At 39.8% G+C, this 23940-nt stretch overlaps 3 protein-coding genes across 6 annotated transcripts in view; 2 read left to right on the forward strand and 1 right to left on the reverse strand.

Moving 5' to 3' along the window:
- n4bp3 (NEDD4 binding protein 3) overlaps positions 1-3030 on the forward strand; it is a 31658-nt gene extending 28628 nt beyond the window's left edge. For all 3 annotated transcript variants that reach the window (XM_087799804.1, XM_087799803.1, XM_087799805.1), the window contains exon 10: positions 665-3030. In XM_087799804.1, coding sequence (XP_087655930.1) covers positions 665-1032 — 368 coding nt within the window. In that variant the 3' untranslated portion in view covers positions 1033-3030. The remainder of the gene's footprint in view (positions 1-664) is intronic.
- A 3029-nt stretch (positions 3031-6059) lies between these two features.
- rmnd5b (required for meiotic nuclear division 5 homolog B) overlaps positions 6060-23940 on the reverse strand; it is a 35474-nt gene continuing 17593 nt past the window's right edge. Inside the window, exons 1-10 of one of the 2 annotated variants that reach the window (XM_087799817.1) lie at positions 12050-12119; positions 10433-10600; positions 10182-10324; positions 9978-10115; positions 9811-9911; positions 9553-9719; positions 8845-9010; positions 8670-8772; positions 7472-7626; positions 6060-7403 (exon numbers count right to left, since the gene is read on the reverse strand). In XM_087799817.1, coding sequence (XP_087655943.1) covers positions 7340-7403; positions 7472-7626; positions 8670-8772; positions 8845-9010; positions 9553-9719; positions 9811-9911; positions 9978-10115; positions 10182-10324; positions 10433-10571 — 1176 coding nt within the window. In that variant the 5' untranslated portion in view covers positions 10572-10600; positions 12050-12119 and the 3' untranslated portion in view covers positions 6060-7339. Of the gene's footprint in view, positions 7404-7471; positions 7627-8669; positions 8773-8844; positions 9011-9552; positions 9720-9810; positions 9912-9977; positions 10116-10181; positions 10325-10432; positions 10601-12049; positions 12120-23940 lie in introns of those variants that run through there. The other variant, XM_087799818.1, reaches the window with a different exon arrangement.
- Positions 17413-22405, forward strand: LOC148071815 (uncharacterized). The gene has a single exon (XM_087799650.1). It carries the CDS (start codon positions 17413-17415, stop codon positions 22117-22119), a length of 4707 nt encoding a protein of 1568 aa, XP_087655776.1. The 3' UTR covers positions 22120-22405.

Below are 23940 nucleotides of genomic sequence, written 5' to 3' on the forward strand. Positions count from 1 at the left end.
GAAAAGACCATTGCTAAATAGTTTCCATAAAAAAGTTGGTTCAGTTAAAAAATATCTTCTTTTTTTTTCTATTTAAAACTTAAAAGTTAAAAATTCAATAGATTTATTTAACTTTTCTAGGATTGATAAATAAAGACAAAAAAGTTTAGTTAATTTAAAGAAAAATGTTTCAACAAAAAAGGGGTTCAAAAATGTTTAAAATGTTATTGATTGAAGCAACTTTTTTTTTTTCATTAAAAATTGTTATGATTGAGATCCTTTTTCTTTTTTTTTAATTGTAGCACCTTTATTACTGAAGCAAATTTTGTTTTTGGTTTGATAATAAAAAATCTCAAAATAAATGTCAATACAAACTTATGGTTCTCTTTTGTTTTCTTTTTTATTTATTATTGTAGTAACTTTTTCTGACTTAAAATATGATGATGTTTTTTATTGTAGCATTTATTTATTTTTAAATCAAATATTTAACATCAAGAGTTTTTTAAAGAAATGTATCGGAAAATCAAATTAAAATAAAAATGTAATTTATAAATCATGGCGAAAACTAAAATCTCATTTTAGTGTGACTAGTTGATCCTTTGAGTTAGAATGTGGATCCAGGGTTTAGAGCTCCTGGATATTTGGACTTCATCACATGCCTGTAGTTGAACCATGTGACCTCCAGCAGGCGGCGGGAGCTCGGGTCACACCGAGGAACGTCTGCGAGCCGAGCTGCTGCTGGAGCGACGCCAGAGCGAGTCCCAGGCCTCGGTGTTCGAGGACGAGCGGCAGACATGGCAGACGGAGAAAGACAAGGTCATCCGCTACCAGAAGGAGCTGCAGGCCAGCTACCTGGAGATGTACCACCGCAACGAAGAGCTGGAGAGAGAACTGAACCAGCTGAGGTCCGACAGGGACCAGGGAGGGAGTCGGAGGGGGACGCTGGAGAGGGAAGTGCCCGAGCTGAAGAGTGGCATCCGAGAGGAGGGCGAGGACGACAGATGCTCCTCCAGTCTGCCCTGGATCGAGAGAATAGAATCGTCGGAGATTTGAATGATCCCTGTTTTGCAATTCAAACTCTCTCTGGTTGACGTGTAGTTGTTGTCGACGACCAAACCAGCGACAGAAGTGATATTCATAGATGTCATTTCTCACGCTGTACTTGAAATGTGACATAACTAATGTGAAGATGTCGGTAACTAAACACGCTCATGCAGGTATGAACCACAGAAATCAAATCCCTTCCAGAACTACACTCGAGAAAGTCGTCAAATAAATTACTTTATATGGAAGTGTGTCAGTTCCATAAGAATATTGAAAGGTTGAATTTAAATTTTCAGTTTATTTTATTTATTTAAGCATCTAATCATCTTTTTAATCATTTATATATTGAAAGGTTGAATTTGCTTTAGGGATCAATTTAATTCAATAATTTGATTATTGAAAGGTTGGATTTTTCAATAAAAATTTTGAACATTTTCAAAAAAATAAAGAATATACACATAGAATTGTATATTCTTATTCCAGTAACTAAAAAAACAAACATTTTCAATTCAATATATTGTAATTCAATGTGTTTTAAATTCAATATAAAAATGGTGGAACTATTTTAGCAAGATTTGTATACTTTTAACACATTTAAACTTTCAATATAGAAATAATTCCAAAAGATCAAATGCTTTTAAAAAAAACCACAATTTTTAACATGTGAATTTTTAAATTCTACCGTTCAATATTCCAATGGAACTGATATACTTTCAACCTTTATATTGACAGTGTGAACCTCCAAATGTCCTTAAGGTGGGCCACAGTTTTTCCAGCTAGCTAGCTAGTTTACATTAGCTTCGCGGTTCAAATTGTAGGAAGTCATCTGGATATTGGTTGTTAAATATCTCGTCCATACCTTTCATAAGTCCCTATTTCAAGTCCCAGAATCCAGCCTCTAGAAAGAAGGTTCGGTGACTGCTGCAGATCCTGAGGTTTGGTTTGGTTCCGTCCACAAAAAAGGGGATGAGGATTAGCACCTCGTAGTGAAGGTTCCCGACCGAAAACCAAATGTTTCGACATCATAGATTTAAAGTATCAGATGGAGATGTAAATGAAAGGATAGGGAACACTTTCGGAACCCGGGGCCAAAAGCAACAGCAATGGTTTTCCTACAAGTCTTGGATCAAAGTTGTTGTGGTCTCTGGCGATGATGTTCAGATATGCATTGTTTAGTAGACCTCGAGCCAAGAACCGTCCGGCGAGATCACAGTTTGTAGATCGGTCACAGCTGAAAATCGTGAAAGGAAAATTGATGAAACCCAGATACAAGAATACAGTGACGACCATCTCTTACTTTCAATAGACGAAATCACCGTAAGCTGCAGGGTTTTTTAGGCTCTAGAAAGTAATGGACCTCTTAAGACTTCACTCATTTAATAGACTTCGTAAGAGTAATCCAGTGGATCTTCACGATGTCTCGTTTGATTTAGCACCGTGAGTGAAACATGTGTGAAAGCACCTTCAGTTTATCGCCGTCCTTTGTGAATATTCCTTGGCCAAAACAAACATCCGTCCTTTTCATTTCCCCGTAAATAAGCTCATGGAGTTTTTCCCACCAGAATCCATTCCAACTTTCCCCAATTGATTGAAGCTTTTTGTACAGAAACCCTATGTCTGATGTCTTCTTGTGTTTGTAAGGTCCAAATGTTTTCCTGTAAATAACTCATGGGAGTCTCACTGGAGTCGCAGTCATGGATCATGTACAGTTTTGTCGGAAGCCAAAGGATTAAGAAGGGATTCTGTTCAGTGAATGAAGGTTTAGCTTCTGGAAAAATGATGCAGTTCAAGGAAAGTATCTTGGAATTGTTTCCAAGAAGAAATTGTCGGGTGTGCGTTTCACTCCGACTTGGCTTTGTCAGGCGGTATTTATATGCATTACTACATGTATACCTTTGATTATTTTCCGTTTGTTACACTGTTTTCCTGAAAGTCCAAAGTGGATCGCTCGAAGCATGACTTGAAATATTTGAGCTCTCAAAATAAAAATGTTTATTTGGCGATTCATCGCTGTTTCATCTTTGAGTTTGTTAAATGTTTTCCTGCGTAGAAGAACTTTGGTTTTGTATCGTTTATATTAAGTTTTAGAAGTGTCAATTTTTGGGTATTTCTTTCAAACTTTTTCAATTGAAAAAATGAGGTTTTTCCAACATTTTTTGGGGACTTCGGAAAATCACATTTTCAAAATGTCCAACATTTTTTTGCGTTCACTTCTGCTCAAGACTGAACTTTGGTTGTTGCAGATTTTAAAAGTGGTAATTTGTGGGCCTTTTTAATAACCTTTTTGATTTAAAACATTTTTAAGTAACTTCTAAATATACCACTTTTAATAATTTTACAAAATTTTTTTTGCATTAACATAGTCCGTCTCAAACTAAAGTTTGGTTTTGCTGAGTTTTTATCCAATAATTTTGGGGCATTTTTTGTAACTTTGGCGATTTTAAGGAACACCATGGATTTTCTAGTCGAGCGACACCAGTGGAATAAAGTGGAAGTGCGCATCGTGATGAAGTCATCAACTCCGGTTTACTGCTGTTGGACCACATTTCTGTTTTTCCAGACTTCCAGTGGACGTTTGGAGGATCAATAACGATGAGGTAATGAATCTAATTGTTGATAAACTGGTATAAACAAACGCGTCAGCGCTGGTTTAGAGCCTTAAACCTAATAAACAAAACGTTATCTTGGACAATTTCACAGCAAACTAATGTATAAATCACGACAGGAAGAAAAGTGAAAGTCATATTTCATAACACTTTCTTCACATTTTATTGTTTCCTCTATTGTTATAATTCTATTAATAGGATTCCATGTTGAGAATTAACAATACACTGTACTAAAATCATAAGACCCTGTGAATGTGTTATTGTCTAAAGATACATTCCTGTTTGTTCTTGGCAGTAAAATGTGATTCTGATTATTGAACATAGTTGCAAATGTTTAACTTTTTTAAACATAAGAAAATCACATCATCCGCTGGAGTCTGGACTATGGAATTTGCTGTGATTTTATCCATTTAAAAAAAAACAACCTAATTTTTAAAAAAAAGAAAAGTTTTTCAATAAAAATGACCTTTTTGATTTTTGAGACTCCTTAAAAAAACATTTTTTTTAAATAATTATTTATAATTACAAAGAGTAACAGTATTTTTTTTTAACCAATATTAATTCTGTAAAAGTGTTTTTTTATTTTTCTCAAACTAAAGGACAAACATGGTTCGCCAACAAGGTTGACTGCAAATCAAAGTGGATTCATATTGACCTGAAAGTTTTAATGGTCAGATATAATGTTTGGTTTAGAATTAGAAAATGCATGAGTTAATTTGTACTTGTTTTTGCTTTCTTTCAATTCTGTGACCAGGATCTGGCAACTATACTATAAGTAAACACATGCGAAGACGATTGATTGATGCAACCACGATTCAATCTAAGCCTGATAAGTAGGGATCATGAATCTACATTTGAAAGGCCGTCCACCTTTCTCTGGAGACTGTCCAGGCACATCTTGAGAACACATCCAGGCCTTCGTGGGAAAGATAACGTGCCTGAAGAAGCCTGGAAAGAGTTCTGTTGAACATGCACTGATAAGCAAATGAGATAGCTTCAAAGTATAGAATCTAAGGTTTGTCAGTTATGAGTCTGGTGAATCTAAAAGGACTTCAATCTCGAGGTAATGTGCAAATAAACCCCAAGGACATGAGCTTTATGACAGAATGGACAACTAATGTGGCTTTTAAAAGTCTGTCCTTGGATGGCTATCTCCCGGAGGCTTCCCCCCACATACCACCTCCTGCATTCAGGAAACATCAGAGCCATGTTTGCTGAACAAGACTTATATGGAAACGGCAAAAATACCAAGGCTGCCAGTAAAAATCCTGTCCGTTTGGAAACCGAAAAGGCGGTTTTAATAGTGTGGGGGTTAGATCTGAATTGTGATGAGCTGCGGCTGACTCACACGGACCTTCTCCTGGTATTTAAAACATTATGTAAACTCCCGTTTTTATAGACGTCAACGGCTCGGAAGAGGATGAGGAGTGAAGTGGGATCCACACTGAACTCCAGTAGGAGGATGAAGGTCTGAAAGCCATCGGTTCTACTTCATCCTCCCAATCTTTTATTGCGTCAAAACAAATATAAATCTGCCTCCGACTCGAGGAAAAAAAAGGAAGTTATTTATGAGTATCACCTGCAACACACGTGAGCATGCTACAACAGTGGCCTCAAGCGGTGAAACATTAGTATTGCGCGTTTGTTTTCATTATCAATAAAGTTTTTCTACTTATTTATTTATAGAAACAAGACAACCTATATCTCATGGGTTGATCCTATCAAAATGTACATTGTTTCATCGAGTCCAAGGCATGAGGGAGTAGCTGATAAATTTCTCAACTTTTTTTAAAAACACAACATCCATTAAACCCAACAAAACAACTTATATAATTAAGAAACGATATAACAGAAAACAATTAATCAAAATCACATATTCTGACATCAAAGCTGATTCATTGTCAACTGAGAGTATATTGTCTTTTATATACATTATATTTATATACACGTGTTTTTGTTTTTTAACTGAGCAGCCATAAGAAGCTATAAGAGTGAATGAATATTCCTTCAAATCCTTCTTTAGGCCAGAACACTAGCAACATTTAATGTCTTTCTTGTCCCAAGATCATCATTTGAAAACGTTATTTAAATAGTAATTATTTGTTTACAAGCTAATAAAAACCACAATACGCTCCTTGGCTGTGATTACCAACTTATTTTTCCACTGTAAAAAAGGTGAATGTATAATAAAGTGAGCTCCTCAAAAGCCTTAAAAGACTTGGAAAGTTTCGGATTTCATTTCTCAATTAGGAGCAGATTTAATTAATTTGTAAATTATACAAGTAGTTCCCGTAGACACCGCTTGAGGGAGCCATTTCGAGCATTGTTTTACCCTCGAATCACATGTTCAAAACATCCCAATATTTCTAAAAATAAAAGAAAACTTTCACGTCAAGTCCCTTGTGGGTGCAAGATCTACCAGACTCTGTGTTAGCTGGAGTATAAATTTTTATTTTAATTCCAGATGCAAGTATATGAAACATGTTAGAGGATAAATATGTACAGTTAAAGTTGCATCACACACAAATGCCAGAACATTAAAACAGGAAAAAAAAAACTGAAACCCTTGCAGTCTATTTCTGAAAGTAACAGAAGTGATGAATGATTGTCAACATAAAAAAAAGTAGATGTGTAGGTGAACTGAAACGTAACTTCCAAAAGAAAAATGTTGCGTTGTCACTCAACGCTTGAACAAATGGGCTGACATCACCGCTGAGGCAAAAAAAAAACACCAGAACGTTCCACAAACAGCAGGAAGTATGTACAACTGTGTTACAGCTAACAACCACCAGTTGATCATATGTACAAACTATCGATACAACTACCTGCCCCAACATAGGTGTAAATCTCTGCTCCGGAGTATTTATAGTTGAATAGACGACGAGGACGACTATCGCGTGGCTAATGGTGCTTATGTCGGGCCCTGAGGAGATGCATATGGATTTAAAGGTTCTCTTATGATTGAATATAAAGTATATTTCAGGATGATCTGACATGTGTTGACCACTGGTCTGCGCCACCATGTGGAGGTGACGCATTAGTGGTTCCTCAGTTGTGCAGCAGGTAAATATGCAGCGGTGAAGGTTTATAATACACAAGGCTCTTTGACAACCAAAAACTTTTTTTCTTCCTTTTTTTTTGTTGCGTTACTACAGATGTGGACAGAGACAAGATGGCTTCTGTCATGGGGGGGGGGGAAGCTTGCTGGTGCACTCGAACTGAAACACGGTCGCACGACTGCGCGCAACATTCACCCAAAATGTTCCGTCTTTTGAAAGATCTGCAATGTTCGCCAAACACCGTCAAAATAATCTCTGTTACGATGTGTTGCGGAAAAGAAACCCCCTTCACAGGATGTGCGTGTGTGTTTAATGACCCATAGTCTTCAGGCATTCCTAAAACATTCATTCAAACGGCTTCTTCAGAAAAGAAAAGGAGGTTCAGAACTCATACATCATAAATAATCATGTTTAAAAGACTCTGCAGGCATTTTCAATATTCATCTCCATCAACAATCTTTCACCCGCTAGACGCATTTTTTCTTTTCTTAAGCATCAGATCGGCTGGATTTAGAACTTGTGGAAATGGATGAGAACCAAAAGGTGTCTGCAGCTGGGAGTAAACCTTAATGAGTACAAGACAGTCCGAGGACTGAGGGTGGGGTGGGGGGGCAGCCAAGAGTCCAGTAATCAAGAAGAAACCACAGGGCATCAAAAGTAGATTTGCTTAGCGTGTGACGGGTTCTGTTCCATCGGGCAGTACGGGCATTTCAACCTGAAAGAGATTCACGATTATTATTATCAATACATAGGTTCATGGAGGAAGACGCAGAAGACACTCACTTCCCAGCGTTGGTGAGTTTGTTGAGGGCGTCTCTAGAGATGACGTGGCCGCAGATGAGCTTCATGGGAGGGTTGCTCTCCGAGGTTTGCTGTCGGAGGATCGGGCAGGCGAACACTGAGTGGTACCAGCACTTCTTCCCGAGGTCGATCTCAATCTAGAGAGCGGTAAAAAGTTAATTCCCGTCTGTAGGTAGCGTACGTCCGGAGCAGCTGCTCAGATGCATGTCACGTTGAGATGTTCACATCACAGTTACATTAACGATCAATATTGATCATAAATTAACACACAGTTGTTGTAGTTATACGAGTGTATATTAAATTATTCACAAAATTATTAATATGTTCTCATTCACTAAATTGATGATCTGTATTTATTAAGACAACATCGATCATTTTATAATTATTATTTTAATCTGCTATTTTACGCTGTAAGAAATATTTAAATGAATGAATATAAACGGTTAATCCAGTTGACATTCATCTTTTAATTTGTTGACTCTGATCACAGAGAGGGGGGAAAGGGGCGAACAAGTCTGAGATTAATTCTACGTTGATTGGAATGTAGAAAAATTTGTGTAGCACACAGATTTATACATCCAAATATTTCGGTGCTGCGCCATCTTCTGGATTTCAGTTTCCGGACACATTTAGTAGAAGATCTACAAACTTTCATACTACATGAGGCCCCTGGTGACCGAGGACGAGAGGATACGGTCAACTCCAGCAGCTTTTAAAACTGATGTTTGGACATATTTTGGTTTCAAAACTAATGAAAGCAGTTAAGACTTCATCTAGAGTCAAGTGGTCTGTAAATTCTGCAACACTATAGTCAAGTACTCGACAATACTGAAAATAAACATTTGTTTCTACTGTATTGCAATATATCGATCTTTAACCCTGAATGGTGATACGCCTCGCTTGTCAGATCCCTGGCAATACACACCACTATGTACCAGTGTTTAAGATAAGTTAGAGATATTATCTTTGTCAACAATCATACAGAAAGTTTAAATAAAAGTAAATTTGATGGGAGAAATAAAATACCAATTTGCAATCAGACTTTTTTTCCCCCCCATTTGTACAGTTTAGGAAACCTAACATTTGTCTGTTTTGGCTGAGAACAAAAGTGCTACACGATTCTGGCCTTTTGCATGATTTGAGTTTGACACCCCCGCCTTTCACTGAATGCTGGACTCACCGGCAGCTCGTCCTTGTGTGTCCAGACGCCGCTGCACTGCCTCTGTTCGATCACCTGCTTGATGTTCATCAGAACCGGTAAGGCCATGCAGCCGGATGCAAAACTATAGGTAGGGAAGAGTCCATGAGTTAAACACACAAACAGATCTGATGCGACTTCTTGTTGCTCATCTCACCTGACACTGAGTGGAGACTCTACAGAGAGGCCCAGCAGAGCACAAGCGTCTCTAGTGAAGATGTTGCAGATCTCCGCCCACTGATTCGTCTCCAGCAGACTCCGGTACGGTGAGTTATCAATGCCGTGACGCAGGTAAACCAGACTGCCCATAAGGATCTGAATATCTGCTCGCACCCAAAAACAACACACTTATAAACCACAATAAAGTTCATAGAAGTAATATTTGTGAAACACATTGGCATAGAACACGATTAAAACAGTACATAAAGTTAAATATTGGACTCTGTAAAGACAAATGTGACACACAAGACATAAAATATGGAACTTGATAGAAAATATAATTTCTCTTAAACATCTTAAACACTAGAATTGTACTCTCCCTGATGTAGTTTGGAATAAGAAAAACTAAAATGAGTGCCAGAAAGACAAAATAAAATATTGTTAATGGAAAAGTTTTGCTGCAAAAAGGAGGCAAAAGTCTCACTAGATGCCGTGTCAAAAACATTATTTTAACACACAATTATGCTAAAGGAACAACACAGTAATATTTAGTTTCATATCATGTTCAACTTTAACAGTCCTTTATCAAAATATATTTTAAAAAAAAAAGGATATTTTCAAATCTCACTCATTTGTCTTTGGAAACATCATAATAATGTCGACAATAAAAAAAGACTAAATATGCATTTAAAAATCATCTTCTTACCTCTCTGGTGCTGAGAGGCGAAGGGCTGAAAGTGTCGGGCGTACTGCAACGCCTGCATTTGGTTACCGATGCCTCCGCTGAGCAGACTGATGAAGTACAAGCGGTGCAGTTTAAACTCTAACGTACTGTTGAGGTCCAAAAGTCGCTGACGGTTCGTCACTGCCCACCTGAAAATGTTAGGACAATGTTTAAAACACATACCACACAGTATTGTTTCTTTACCATCAATATAAGGAGGTAAAAAGCTAAAAGACTTACTCAAGTGCTGGCCTGAGGTCCTGCATCCTCAGAGCTTCGAGGATTCTGTTGAGCTCCAGAAAAGGCTGCTTCATACTCATATCAATAACTACACCCGATTCCTTTAAGGGAAAAGTAGTAAAAGTCAGACTAGCTATTGAGAACTCGATGTCAATTTGAAGGTTTACCTGACACAGATCTTCTGCTACACTGAGCATGCCTTGTCTGTAAAGATGTTCTACGATGGTTTCACTAAGATGTTTTTGTCTCTCTGGAGTGTCCCACACGGTCTCTGCCACCACTGCGCTTATTTCTGCGTCAAAATTCTGCACAAAGCAAATCGAGAGTTGAAACAAATGAAGCGTCACGCACAAAAGATGATGTTCTCTCACCCTATCAATGGCTTTTCCCACTTTAGACACACTGCCATGGATGTCTTTGTGTCGTGAGGCGAGCATCTGCACAGTTTCTTTTATGTTCTTACAGCATTGAGCCATCGTCTGGGACAAAACTGATAAGTCTGCATCTTGAACTCCTGCCAGAAGACATAAAAAGCATTGCTCAACATTACAGCTTTTAAGATGGAAGACATTAACAAGATTGTCTCCTGTGTGTGTGTGTGTGTGTGTGTGTGACCCCTCACCAAATGCAACAAGCTGTCCTCGAATTTCGCAGACGCTGCGAAGAAGCTCGTCGAGTCTTTCCTCCGACTGGTGGCCATACATTACGAAACGATGGAGCACTTTCTCCAGCTCTCGCTCCACGCACGCACATTGCTCCATGGTTCCGATGAGAGACTCAAACGCATGCACTACCAAAGACAAAGAAAAACATCATTAGTAAAAACATTTTAAGAAGATTTTTTATAAATATAAGGAAAATATTTATTCAGGTAAAACCATATAATTTTGTTAATACACTGATAGATAGATGTATGTGTGTTAAGTAATCAAAGACAACTTTTCTAACCGTTGTTCAGCTTAAAAGTGATAGTTCACAAAAATTTTTAATTTCTCTCACTTTCTACTCATCCCTAACCAACTAATAGTTGTGTCTTATTGGAGTTACAGAAAAAAATCAATATACAGGAGCTCACTTTTCTTCGTCCAAAAAGAGACACCAAAACCATTTAAATAACTCAATACTGCTTGTATGTAATGTCCCTCTTGTATTGAAGAATCAACATGAGAAATTGTTCCAAAAAATAATTATTTATTTTAAGCTTATTTGTAGCAGAACCTGATTGTCACAGTTCACGACTATGCATACATTAGATTTACCTTGAGAAGTTTGGGTGAACTATCCCTTAAAATCCAATGAGTTTACTGGGAAGAGCAGTTGAGAGACAAGGAGGAAAACTAAAGCGATCTTAATCTATGTTCTATGTCTATAGATAAGACAGCAGTTGTTGTTGTTTGTACCATGATATATAGTGTAAAGCGGATTGAGTGCCAAATCTATAAATAATATAATTTAAACAAGCATAGAACCAATTGTACCTCAATTTCTACTTGAAAAAGTGTAGATTCTGTCTCAGATAGGAAGCAAGATCTAGTTTAAACAACTGTATACGAAGGGTTCTAGATGCATAAGCATTTTGGGCGTGTTAATTTAAACAGGAGACAAAACAAGTTGTATTTCAGAGAGATACTGCGAGTGCACTTTTGGTATTTACAAAAGCCTTTATCTTCTCATAAACAGGACAAGTTACCTTTCCAGTATTGAACACGACCTTGTATTGTGATGAAACCAGACTAAGATTGTACATATATCCTGGCCTTTGTTCCCTTGACATGCGATGTCATTTATTTCGCATATACGTTACAGAAAACGCTGGAGGTTTTCCTCCTGTCTCTGTAAATAAAAGTTGACCACTGAGGCCTGCTGTGATTCAAAGTTTGCCTGACAACAAGCTAGGCCCGAGGCAGGGTTGAAGGGACGCTTGCGGCCTGTTGTTTACACACGTTAAAATGATATGTATTCCCTCACCATTGAACACGAAACTCCAACCGAACATATATTTATTTTACGGTTCTGTGAGTAAACATAGTAAAAGTGGACAGGGAGGCTGTTAGCAGGCAATGCTAACAAACAGCATCATCGCACTTCAAAGCTACTTAATGCTACCAGCTGCTTAGGCCCCCCCAAAAAAACAAAAAGGGAATGACAACCGACTTAAAAGGTAAGTTATGCATTTGTAAAACGATGAAACAACGCGTTAAAAGCCAAATGTTGAGCATAATCGACGAAAGCGACTCACCTATGATGATTAGTTAGCAAACATTAGCGTTAGCCACTTTCCAGTGATAAACACTCCACCAGAAGTCGTACTACGGCTGCGCAGACCGAGCGCTTCAAAATAAAGGTTACTCGTTGGGGATTTAAATAAAATATAAGATATTTAATCATATTTTAAAACTCAACCTGAAAGCGGAATGGTGTCCATATAGTTCGCAATTACTTGTAATGTTTTGCAGTTTTAATTGTGAACTATTGTTTCAATATAGATCCAAATTTATTTTACCACTAATTCTTTGGGTATTTTATTTTGCATTTCAGGGTTTAAAAAAAGCATCTAATATATACATATCTAAAATGTCCATTATGAAATTTCTGTAAATTGTAATAAAACTATTTTGAATAATAAAAAAACAAACAAAGGAACACTAAAGGCAACCTTTTATGCTAACAACCACACATAGAGTTATATCTATCTATCTATAATAATGTGCATGTTGTATTTCAGCAAATTCAGCAGCTTATTTGCTTATTTACGGTGAATTAGTTCAACCTAGTAATAACCAATACATGTTAAACTTGTATGTGTCTGTAAAACATAGTCGTTTGTGAGTGTCTTTCTCATTGGAATACACTTAAAGTTTAAGTCTAATTTCCGCTGTCTGTGGCTTGCCAAGAGTTCCTTGCACATCCTTAAAAGAGAAACTGGGTTGATTTAAAAAAGGCTGAGAAGACATGCGATCTTATGTTGATACTCTTACTGCATAAATACTTGCCCCTAAATAGCATGAACCAACACAACGACTTCATATTACTTTTATTTTAATTTTAAATGGCAGTTCAAACCCTCATATTTAAGTGCCAATAATTCAGCATCATTGTTCGAAGAGCTTTTTGTTGGTATGTTGTCTGGTATTAGAGGAGTGGATTGGCTGGTCTGACTCATACATCAATGATTTGGAATACAGAACCCCCTCCACCCAACACCATTCCACTGCTGTTCATCATTCTTTCCCCCTGAGTCCACTTGTCTGCTTTGTGTCTCTCACCATGGAGATTCTTCTTCTGCTCTTTAAAGCTGGGATTTTTTACCATCTGATAACAAGCTTATCCTATTACTGCAGCACATATTGGAGTTAGCATAAATGTCATACAAAAGAAAATTAATAATTGAATATACTCAGGTGTTTAACACTTTATTAAAGCTGTGCCCAACTGCACAAGAAAGGGTTTATATGCATTAATATATTCAAGAGGGTGTTCAAAATTTTGTCATGCCTGCTTTTAATGACATACTTTCGAGGTATTGCTGGTAATCCTGTAGGTCATTAGACTAGGGACAGCAGGGTTATCGAAACTTTAATCCATGAAACCATGTCATGTCAGTTGAAGAGCACTAGAAAAAGATGCTAGTTTCATATATTAAAAACATAATTTAGTCAGAGTGAAAAGATTTACAGATGTCATGCAGGTTTGGTGTGGTTACTTGAAGCATATGAGAGAGGTTCATTTGAGCTGTCAAAGGTGGGTGGTCTATATTAACCTTTGACTTGTTGTCCCCTCTCCAAACTGTACGCCAGATGCAATAAATAAAAAGGTACCTCTGGTGAGTGTACGATCTTGTACTCGATATAGGTTAAGATAATGACATTGAGGTTGTATGATGATCCAGGTTGCCAATACAAACAGCTAAAGCTATCTACCTCTGATAGTATGGGTCTATATATAGAGGATCCCTGTGACCGAGCTGGCTATAAGTGTCAGATTCCAAGCACACTCTTCTGTCCGGGCTGGATCAGCACCTGCTGCTAACTATAACCCCACAGCCACCCCATGTTGCACCCCAGCCTGTCTCTCAAAGGAAAGCCAATGCCTGTCAGAGTCTCTGCCGGGAGAAGAAAAAGCACCTAGGTTAGATCTAGCAAGCCACTTTCTCAGAGGCTATCTGAGAAAGGGAGGGGCAGAAAACAAGAGATGGCATCGTGAAAGGATGAGACATGCTCTGAGGAGATGACCATTTTTGCACTTTCCATCCAAGCTACTGCTTTCAATGGTCCCACCAGCGGGGCTCCCCATGCTTCACCGTGACATCTGGATTTACATCAGTTCCAGGACTGTAAGGGCTCTACATATGATCTGGATGTACTTGATGTGTTGCACCTCTGCAACCGAGAAGAAGTCTCTTTTCTGAGGAAAGCATAACCATCGACTAAAGGTACTGTATTCGTCATGCCTTAAAAAATTCTGAATAAACTTTCATTCAAAGTTATTTTTTGCTGTCCGACAATGCAGACCATGCTTACCAATCAATGGGTTTCCTAGTCACAAATATCAATACATGACATACAGTATGTCTCGGAATTAATGTTTATGGAGATAAAAGTCATACTAGTACTTCTGTTGCTTGTTTTACTTTTCAACATCAAATATGAATTCTAAGGTTAGTGAGAGACATTAAAACGCCATGTGTCCCTTTTCTATTTCAGGCATAAATTGACTTCAGACTTTTTGGTCAATCTGGACGGACCATAGGGATTCTCTAGAGATTGTGGACTAGTGATGGACAGCTGGACTCTCCAGGGGGAAAGCTACTCCTTTCTTCGCAGTGCACCCCGCAACGTTCCTGTGTGTCGCCGTGACGGGACCCCGAACCACGTTGAAATATTTGACATCATCAACAATTCCAACCAACAGAGCGTGATCTCTGAGACCACCTGTCTGTGTGACATTTTCGGGGATGATTGTGAGTCACCCTCATTACCGAGCAGCCCAGCAGCAGAATCTTTCGTCCCTTCCCAGATTGATGTAGACGGACACTCTGTAGTTTCATCGCCATTGGACGAGCTGAACAATTCTTCAGGCTCTTACCATACTGCACCAGGCTCAATTGAAGGCGAGGAAGGGTTTGATAAATCAACCGAGGGGCATCTGGATCGACCTTCTCCAGTGTTGGGACTGACCGAGGAAAATGGAATGATCTCAGAACAACAAGAAGTTGTAGAAGAAGGAGTTACTAATACGAATAGAAAATCACCATACCAAAAGATAAGTACACCCTCCTCTCTTAGTGGAGACACAGGGTCTATTTGTGGTGAGAGGACCCCCCCTCCTGGACACAACTGCTCACCCTGCCCCAGTTCAGCAAGGACACTTTCATCATTATCTTCATCTTCAGTTGAAAAAAGAGAGTCTCCATCATTTCCATTTTCAGTGCCAACTCAATCAGAGAGTGAAGAAGAGACACTTGCGAAAAGACCAAACAGTCACTTTAGTCAAAGCCCTTTGGCAACTGGAAATACTAGTCCAACAATTACAACAATTCAAGACATCACAGCGATCTGTGTCTCACCTGAGCCAAGAGTTACTACCAGTAACGAAATCAACAATTCTCCAAATCAGTTTACTTCGATTGGATCTACTATTGACATAAAACTGTCAGCTGAGGAAGTCTTAGGGCATCTACCAAGTCCTTTACCTTCATCAGAACATTCAGAGGCCTGGTCAGAATCAAGAGACGGATTGATCACACCTCAAGGGTCTTCTACAACTCCTGAGCCAAGTGGAAGGGTTTCTCTCCCTGATCTCTTTAGCAGAGGCTCAACGCCTGAAACAGAAAGTTCTTCCCACGATCAAGATTTGACTTCTCACTCTAGAACATCTTCTGAAAACAACTTGGATTTGCCTGTTACCAGTACTCACTCTACACCTGCTCCACGGTATACGCCCCCTTCTCCTGTGACTTCATTGAACTCTTCTCCTGCTCCGTGGCATAGCAGTGTCTCTCCTGGAATTAAAGATATTTACCCCTCTGTCGAAATCCCAAGTAATTTCTCTCCAGGGGAAAAATCCCCCTCCCCTCGTTGCCTTTCTGAAAATAACGATATCTTGTCATCTTCAGACCGCAGAAACCAACCCTTTTTGACTCATAATAGTTTGTCTCCATCACCTGAAATTAAAGGCCACTGCAGTCCCAAGGAACAGGATTTTCCTAACCCTTCACCAGAAATAAGGATAACATCTTCATCACCGGAAGTCTTTGACAGAGAAATTAACCCAGACCTGCCTTTCGTACAGCCTCATTTTGAAAGTGAACGCTCAAGGATTTTCAATTCGTCTCCACATATCACTGGGATTTCCTACTCTGTTATCCAACCAGAGGACAGAGACAGCCCTGCCTTTCCAGAGCTGGATAATTTCTCTACTCGAGAATTTGACAATACACAGCAGTCTTCTGATGATGGAACACTATCGCCAGCATCCCTAGATAGAAGCAGCATACACAGTTTATCAGAGCGGACTGTTTCATCATACAACTCTCACTCTGAAGAAGCACTCTCACATTTATTTACGTACCAGACACCTTCCCCTCAACTTGAAAATTCACCTGAGCCAAAAAATCCGTCGTCCCCATTCAACACAAAGGGAAGCCCTTTAGCTCAGCTCAACAGTAGAGAGCAATCGCCTCTTGTGTCTTCTCCCACACACAGAGATCATCGACTAAAGAAAATTTCCAGAGAGTCAAGCCCAGACCCTTCTAATACTTGTTTATCTCAAAGTACAAGATTAAAAGAAATTCAACAGATAACTGAAGAACATATCACTGAAAACACTGTAGAAACCTGTGTTTCACCTGTAATTGGAATAGACCTTAAAGAAAAATCCTTTGACATAGAAGAACTTTATGCAGTTCCAGTTGTTCAGTCATCTGAACCATCTTCAGAGGAGGAGTCTAAGAGATCATTTAATACGGAGGAGCAGTTAACACAGACGCAAACAAATGCTCACCAAGATACTATTTTAAGATCTTCATCTGGAAACAAGATACATTCTTCCCCCCTTAATATCCCAAAAGACTCTCCTACCAAACATTCAAGTGACACCCAGCCTGACCTACAATTCTGCGAAAGAGAACATTTAACGGCCCATAAGGCTAAACCAGAAAAAACTGTACAAATATTGGGAAACCAACTGCCTCCTTTCATAAGTTACCCATTAAAACCTGTAAACGATCCCGTTTCCAACTGTGTGACTAAGAATTCTCTTATGCAAACGTCCCCTAAATTTCAATGTGAAATATCAAGTTCTCCTGAGGATATGGCTCACCATGTTAACAGAAGAAGAACGCCCTCCCCCCCAATCACCCGATTTACTCCTGTACATATTATTGCGCCAGAAAAGCCATATAGACAATGGCAGAACAGTAGGTGCACAGGTGCCGAAGCATCCATACAGAGCAGTCGTCCAAAGACACCTGAGTCCTATGGAGAAAATCCTGCTGGCTGTAATAGCCATCCACAGTGGGTAAGACTTGAGAGGCAATTTGAAAGGGAGAGGAAGTTGCAACTGGAGGACATGGGAGAGACAGTTGGAGTGAGTCAAGGGGAGATGAAAAGAGAAACAAAGAGGGAGGGGAAGGAGCTTAAAAAGGGGGAGGAGTGGCAGGGACACATGGGTTACAGAGGGGAACAGGTTGACCTGTCATTCAATGCCAGGAATAGAAAAGGGTTTGCAAGTAGAAAGACAGCCCTCACAAGCAGAGAGACCCGTCAGAGGCTGCCAACAGCGCATTCCTACGCAGAGAGTTTGCTTGCCACCAGACAGCTCCAGCAACAACAGAATCTACACAGATCTGCTCCCCAGCAAGATACCAAGGTTGGTTGTCCGGGCAGACGACTCAATCCTCCTGGACTTCTTGGCAAGGACAGCCCTCAAGAAGTGACAAGTAGACCCTCTCAGAGTTCCAGCTCCAGTATGGGGAGTGAATTTGATGACGCTGATAGTGAGGTGAATTGGCTCACAGACGTGGCTTTTAGTAGCCTTTCAAGCCCCGAAGTAGATTATCTTGATATGTACAATTCCAGCCACCGCTCCTCAACTAACATCTCACAACCATCCACTCAAGAAAGCCCAGCTGGGGTCAATGCTGCCAGCTTGGCCTATGCTGACTTCAGTGGCACTGGTTCGAACTTGGAATATGATGACTTTTCTTTCCAGCAACCGCTTCTTCACTGCTCAGATGGACTGGAATCATCCAGGCGCTATGAGATGGGAAGCTTTGAGTGCATAGATGTCGCAATGGAACGAGAGGACTCAAGAAAGAAAAGAAGAGGCGTGCCTAAAAGACAGATCCAACTGAAGAGAAAGGAGAGTAGAGAGGAGGAGGGGCAGGATGAAAGCAGTGAAAGAAGTATGCCTGTCAGTCAAGAGTTATTATTGAGGCAACACACCACACCAATGGGGAGGCAGGACTTTTTCCTTTCTGGACACAATACCGAACCCCAAACTCACAGGCACAACCAACTTAAAGACTCTACATCACCGGATGAAACTTACACCAAGTCAAAGATGGCCACTTGCTTGATTAAAAATGTTTTGTCAAAGAAAATGCAAGACTTTGATCAGCAACCCAATGAAGAGTTGGAGAGAGCTTCAAGTCCAGACAGTAAGACCCCATTGCTAGTGAGTGCAGGGTCATCATTTAAGGAGACTTCATTGTTACACTCAGATGACAATCTCTCATGTGAAGATTTAAGAGGAGAATACAGAACTCATGAAGTCCAAACCTCAAAGACCTCTGGAGGAATTTCCAGTGACAGACCAAGTTCAACTGGAAGCAACAGAAGCAACAGAAGCAACAGAAGCAACAGAAGCAACAGAAGCAACAGAAGCTCGACCCTATCGAAGAACTCAGAACCCTTTTTGGATCTAGCATTGGGACCTAAAATTCCACACATAAATGAAAAGTCAGGAGCTGAAATAGAAGATTTACCCAACAGCAGTAAACACCTGATGGAAGCTAAAGGTGATGACTCAACACATTTTTCTGCCACTGGAGATGCTCTTATGCAACCTACACGGGATAAGAGAGACCAAGATAATGAAAACGGAGAGGACCACAAACAACAAGGTGGCAAAAGTCCATGTTTGTCAAAATCCCAGAAGAGTGCAGCAAAAAGGAAAACATCCCTTAATGTCCGTCTCACACCAGAGACAGAAATCAAACTCGAGGATGTTTCAAAAGACATGTCTTTTGAGGAAGAGAACAACAAAGCGGAGATGGATGTTGATCCGAATGCTGTGGACAGAGAAAAGAAAGCAAAAACGCCAATCCACAAAGTAAGAGACGTCCGTAGACTTGTCAAAAATACGTATAACCTTTCATTCAAGGCAACCAGCTCTTTAATACCACCAGAAGTAAGTGAATATTTTAATGATGACCGTAGAGAAACAACTGAAAATGAAGGAAAGATTAGCAGCGAGTTAAAGGGGGAAAAGCGGCAGAAGTCAACCAATGAAAATGAGAGAAAAGAGAAACTTGGTGTTATTGAACAAACACCACTAATATTATCTCAAGCTATTAAGCGTGAAGGAAAGCCACACTCACACCTGCAAATACAATGCAGAGCAGTTTGCTTGAAAGGTAACAAAGATAAAACACTTGATAAAAGGGAGCAAAAAGAGGGAGCACAAACCACTGAAACGCTAAAAAACAACCTCACAGGGATAGGTACAATACCTGCCAAGTCATGTCAAGGTGATGTTGGTGCAAAAGGCAGCATCACCAATACTGACGGATCTAAAATGTCCAACAAGGAGGACTTTAATGATGCTAAATCTCATGGAAACAAGAAGACCCCTTTGCTTGGATCTATTCCCAAGCAGCCAAGTAAGGAAAGAGAGGTCTCCACAGCCGTGGTTCTGATAAGAGATGGCTCAAATAAAACAAAAGTATCCCCATCACCAGAGCAAGAGAAAGAGGTTACAAATTCACAAAGATTTTCAGATATGCTACCAACAACCTCAGGTAGTGGTCACTCAGTTTCAATGTTATTGAAGGAAAAGGGTTACCAAGCCGACATTGGAGCAGTGGTTGGAAATGGGTCAGATGTAGAAGGAGGTAAAGGGGTCCTACCTAAACATGTGAACTGCTTGGAGATCCCACTTCAACCAACTGTGACTTCAGATAAGTCCCAAAAAGATAACTCAACTAGTTCGCCAGAAACGTATGACAACTCAGGCACAGCAAAGTTGAAGGAGGGGGAAGCAGATGAGGGAACCCAGATCAAACAGAAGAAGCAAGATGATTTTGAAGAGGTAAAAAAGCAGGATTCAAGTTTTCCTCCGAGATCGCCAAGAAAAGTTCGACAGCAACCTATTGAGGTTAAATCCCTGTCCAATGAATCCCACAAACAGGAAATGACCACCAACATCAAAAGCAATAGACCGCAGACGATTGAAGTCAAATCAATTGCTAAAACTTCACAGAAGCCAATCGTACCACCAAAACCAACCTGCAAATTTAAACCTGCCGATTTAGGGGCCTTTACAAATGAAGCAAACAAGCCGATCAACAACACTAAATCCCAAGGTGAGGAGAGGTCTCAAACTATAGTGGTTTCCTCGCCAACAATCTACAGGAAAATCAGCAATGAGTCAATGCCAACACAAAGTTATACAAGGAAACTTGCAGTTTCTGCTGTATCCAGCCTCAAACCTCCTACAAGCAAAAAGGCTGTTAGTACCACGTGTAATGTTGCACGCCAACAAGACACAGAAGGACCTTCTGACACAAATGGGCCAGACTCTTCAGGGCTTCCACCTCAAAGTTCAAGATCTACCAAATCGTCAAGTGCTTTACCTCCAACTTCTGAATCAACCACTGGCCAAAACAAATTTTCAGCTGCAACAGGTTCAGTTGATCTAATGGAAGACCAAACCCCTGAACACCCTTCAGCCCCTGTTAGAAAAGAAAGCCAACTTGGTGTTTTTGATCCAGAACCCCCACTTCAGTATCCCAAAAGTGTATACTCAAATGAGTCTCTAACTTCAGACACTCCTAAACAGCCTACATCACAAGCCCCTAGATACCCACAGCAGCAGTTACGAAGATCTTTGTCGTCTGAACGACCCAAAAGAATAGATGACCACCATTACTATTCCTCTGGTGATCCACCAAGCTACGATGAAAGGGAAAGCTTTAGTCCCCTCATGTTACCAGATTTAACCCCAAGGAGGTTCAATCGCTTCCAGACATCCTCACGCCCTCCTCCATGTTCATGCACCACCAGTTGCCCTCACCACCCAGGACCCGCCCCTCCAACACACCATCGCAGCCCCCATAACCTTACACCACCTGCACCTTCACACTCCCCTGGTCAAATTCTCCCCTATCAAATAACTCAAGCCCCTCCTCGAACACACCAGTACAGAGGAGACCCTCAGCCCATTGGCTTTCAGGCCAGCTCATCACCAAAATCAAGTCCACTTGGTCCAACTCAGTCAGCGACCATGTACCAGCCTCCCAGCTTTCCTCCACAGGCCTCAATTATGCCAACTGACCGTCCAATGCCACCCATGGATCCTCGACGCCACTATGTCCACAGATCTCCCCATCAACAGTCTTCAGTAATATCTGGAGCACCTTACAGTGATACAGGCCACGGTCATTCTCCTTCCCTCCCACCATTAGATCCCCAATATCTTTGTGGCCCTCAAAGTCTTGGACACTCCTATGGTTCTGATTACGGGGGTGACAATTCCAGTTTGTACTCAGAGAGCAGCTATGGACATGCACCTCGAAGAGTGCTTCTTGATCCTGAAACTGGAAAGTATTTTTATATTGAGGTTCCAATGCAGCCACTTCGAAAAATGTTGTTTGATCCAGAGACAGGTCAATATGTTGAAGTGGTCATACCACAGCAGGCGATGTCTCACTCGGGCTTGTACCCTCCCTCAGCCGCCCCTTATCCATCCATGCACAATCCAAACATGTATGCCCCGTCTTCGCAGTACATGCCATATACAGCACCTCCTCCCCCACCCCATCCCCAGACTCAAATTCATCCGCCTAGATATCCAGAAGCCTCTGCTGCAACTGCAATGAATCCAAACAGCCAAAGTGTCAACTACAGGAATTCCTCTGGTCCAGCCTCTAAGCCAGAGAATCAGAATCACCCAACACTGGACCAGGGCTATCTGGAGAGCATGTATTATGATCCTACGGGGATGACTGCAAGTCCCAACACAACTCCATCAGTCTACTACCACAAACACCCCCCTAGCATTCCCCCAACAGGGGGGAAAAGGTCCTGAAATAGAGGATACGGGCCGACCCTCTGGAGCCTGTGGGGTGTTAAATATACTGTGTATAAAATGGGTGTGTAAGGTTAGCCTGAAATGTTATTTGAGTTTTTGCCTTGTAGCTGAACTTTGGGTTGTTATTTCTTGCTGCTTGTTTGTTGCTAAACTGCTTAGTTCAGACAACGTTTTGGCTCTGAAAGTTAAGCTTTATGTGATCAGTGTTTCTTAAAATGGACAAATTGTAGTTTGTTAAATTTGATCATTTTTTGATACAGAATAAGTCCTAAATCATGCATCGCAACCGCCATGCACAAGTGAATCTATTTCATTGTTTACTTAAAAAAATGAATATTTGCTAAAGAAAAGCTTCTTCCAAAGATTTGTTCTTGAAGTTATTATTTTAATTTGTATCATATTTATTACAAAATTTCACCTGAAAATTGTACAAATGTATATATGTTGTCCTTGACAACCTCAATAAAGTTTCCAAGGACAGCTAAGTTGGCTTGTATTTTTTCTTTTTTTTTCTTGAACAAAAAAAAAATCATTGGTGTAGTATTTATACTCTCATAGTTCAACATTCACATTGTTTTTTTTCTATTTATCTGACACATGGTAGAGGGGGAAGCAGTTAAAGTGAAGAGGTCCAGGCTTCCTTTTGACACAAGGTATACAACAGGGGTGGGCAATTAAAATTCTTCAAGGGCCTCAATTAAATTCTGTGAATGTTGTTAGGGGTCGTCAAGCAAAAAGAAAGACGAAAAATCCCTAAAAAAAAGAAAGGACATGCGTCATTAGGCCATGACGTTTATTAAGCTGAATAAGCTACTATTTTATTCTTGTATAGATGAGTTTTTTTCAAAACATTTCTTCAATTAACTTAAAAATATATGTTTTGAGGAATTAATATATACACAAAAAAATTACACACAAAAGAGGAGGAAAGTTTTATGTGAAAATGTAAATTAATAATAAATACAAAATACATTTGTTAATGCATTAGAACCATTTATACATGGTCATACTTTGACATTACGAGGGCCGCAAAAATACAGTGAAAGGGCCGCACTTTTCCCAGATCTGGTATACAAGGTATTTCAATAGGCTTCTCCTAATGCTGAGAGAAAAGGTTCTAATTTGAGTGTCTTTTGAATGCCTTAGCTTCCCAACTATCTCAAGTGAAAACAATGGAAACTTCATAAACTTAATTCACTAGTGCTATGTATTGGTGATTGACAAGAAGTAGATCAACAAGACATTTTAAAGTTCTGTCCTTCTCAGCTCTCTCGCCACCATCCTGATGATGAGCGATTGAAGACGCTGATAAGTCAGTTGATCTCTCGTTTCACCTTTCTCATCTTAATCTCGTTTCCAAACTGAACAGTCCACCTTTTATAGACTGAGAACCATGTTGACTGCTTTTTCCTGCTTTAAGCTGATGTCACACTAGGGTTCATACACCATAGACAGAAAAATAAATAAAATGAAAATAATAATCATTAAAAAAAAGTGTCATTTTATGGATAATCTTTATTTGCTGTAGTCTGTCTTGCTGTAGTGCACCACACAAACCACCAGAGGTCAGCAGATGTTAACGGAACTGCTGCTAAAGCTCATGAGCGTTCAAGAGGGAATGTTAGTTGTAAAACTGTAATGATTTCCCTTCTAAACTCGACCAGACCACCTGAAACTAGAGACAAGTTTTTTTTATCAGAGCAAACCGCTTTTATTATGCCTCTAAAGAGAAGAGAGGCTACATTTATTACTACTCAGCATGAGCGTCTTTAGCTTGTTCACCTCATGTGAAGTTAAATTAGTTACTCTATGTTTATA

Source organism: Callionymus lyra, chromosome 9 (genome assembly GCF_982586985.1).
Source record: "Callionymus lyra chromosome 9, fCalLyr1.hap1.1, whole genome shotgun sequence".
In the NCBI taxonomy this organism is placed as follows: Eukaryota; Metazoa; Chordata; class Actinopteri; order Syngnathiformes; family Callionymidae; genus Callionymus; species Callionymus lyra.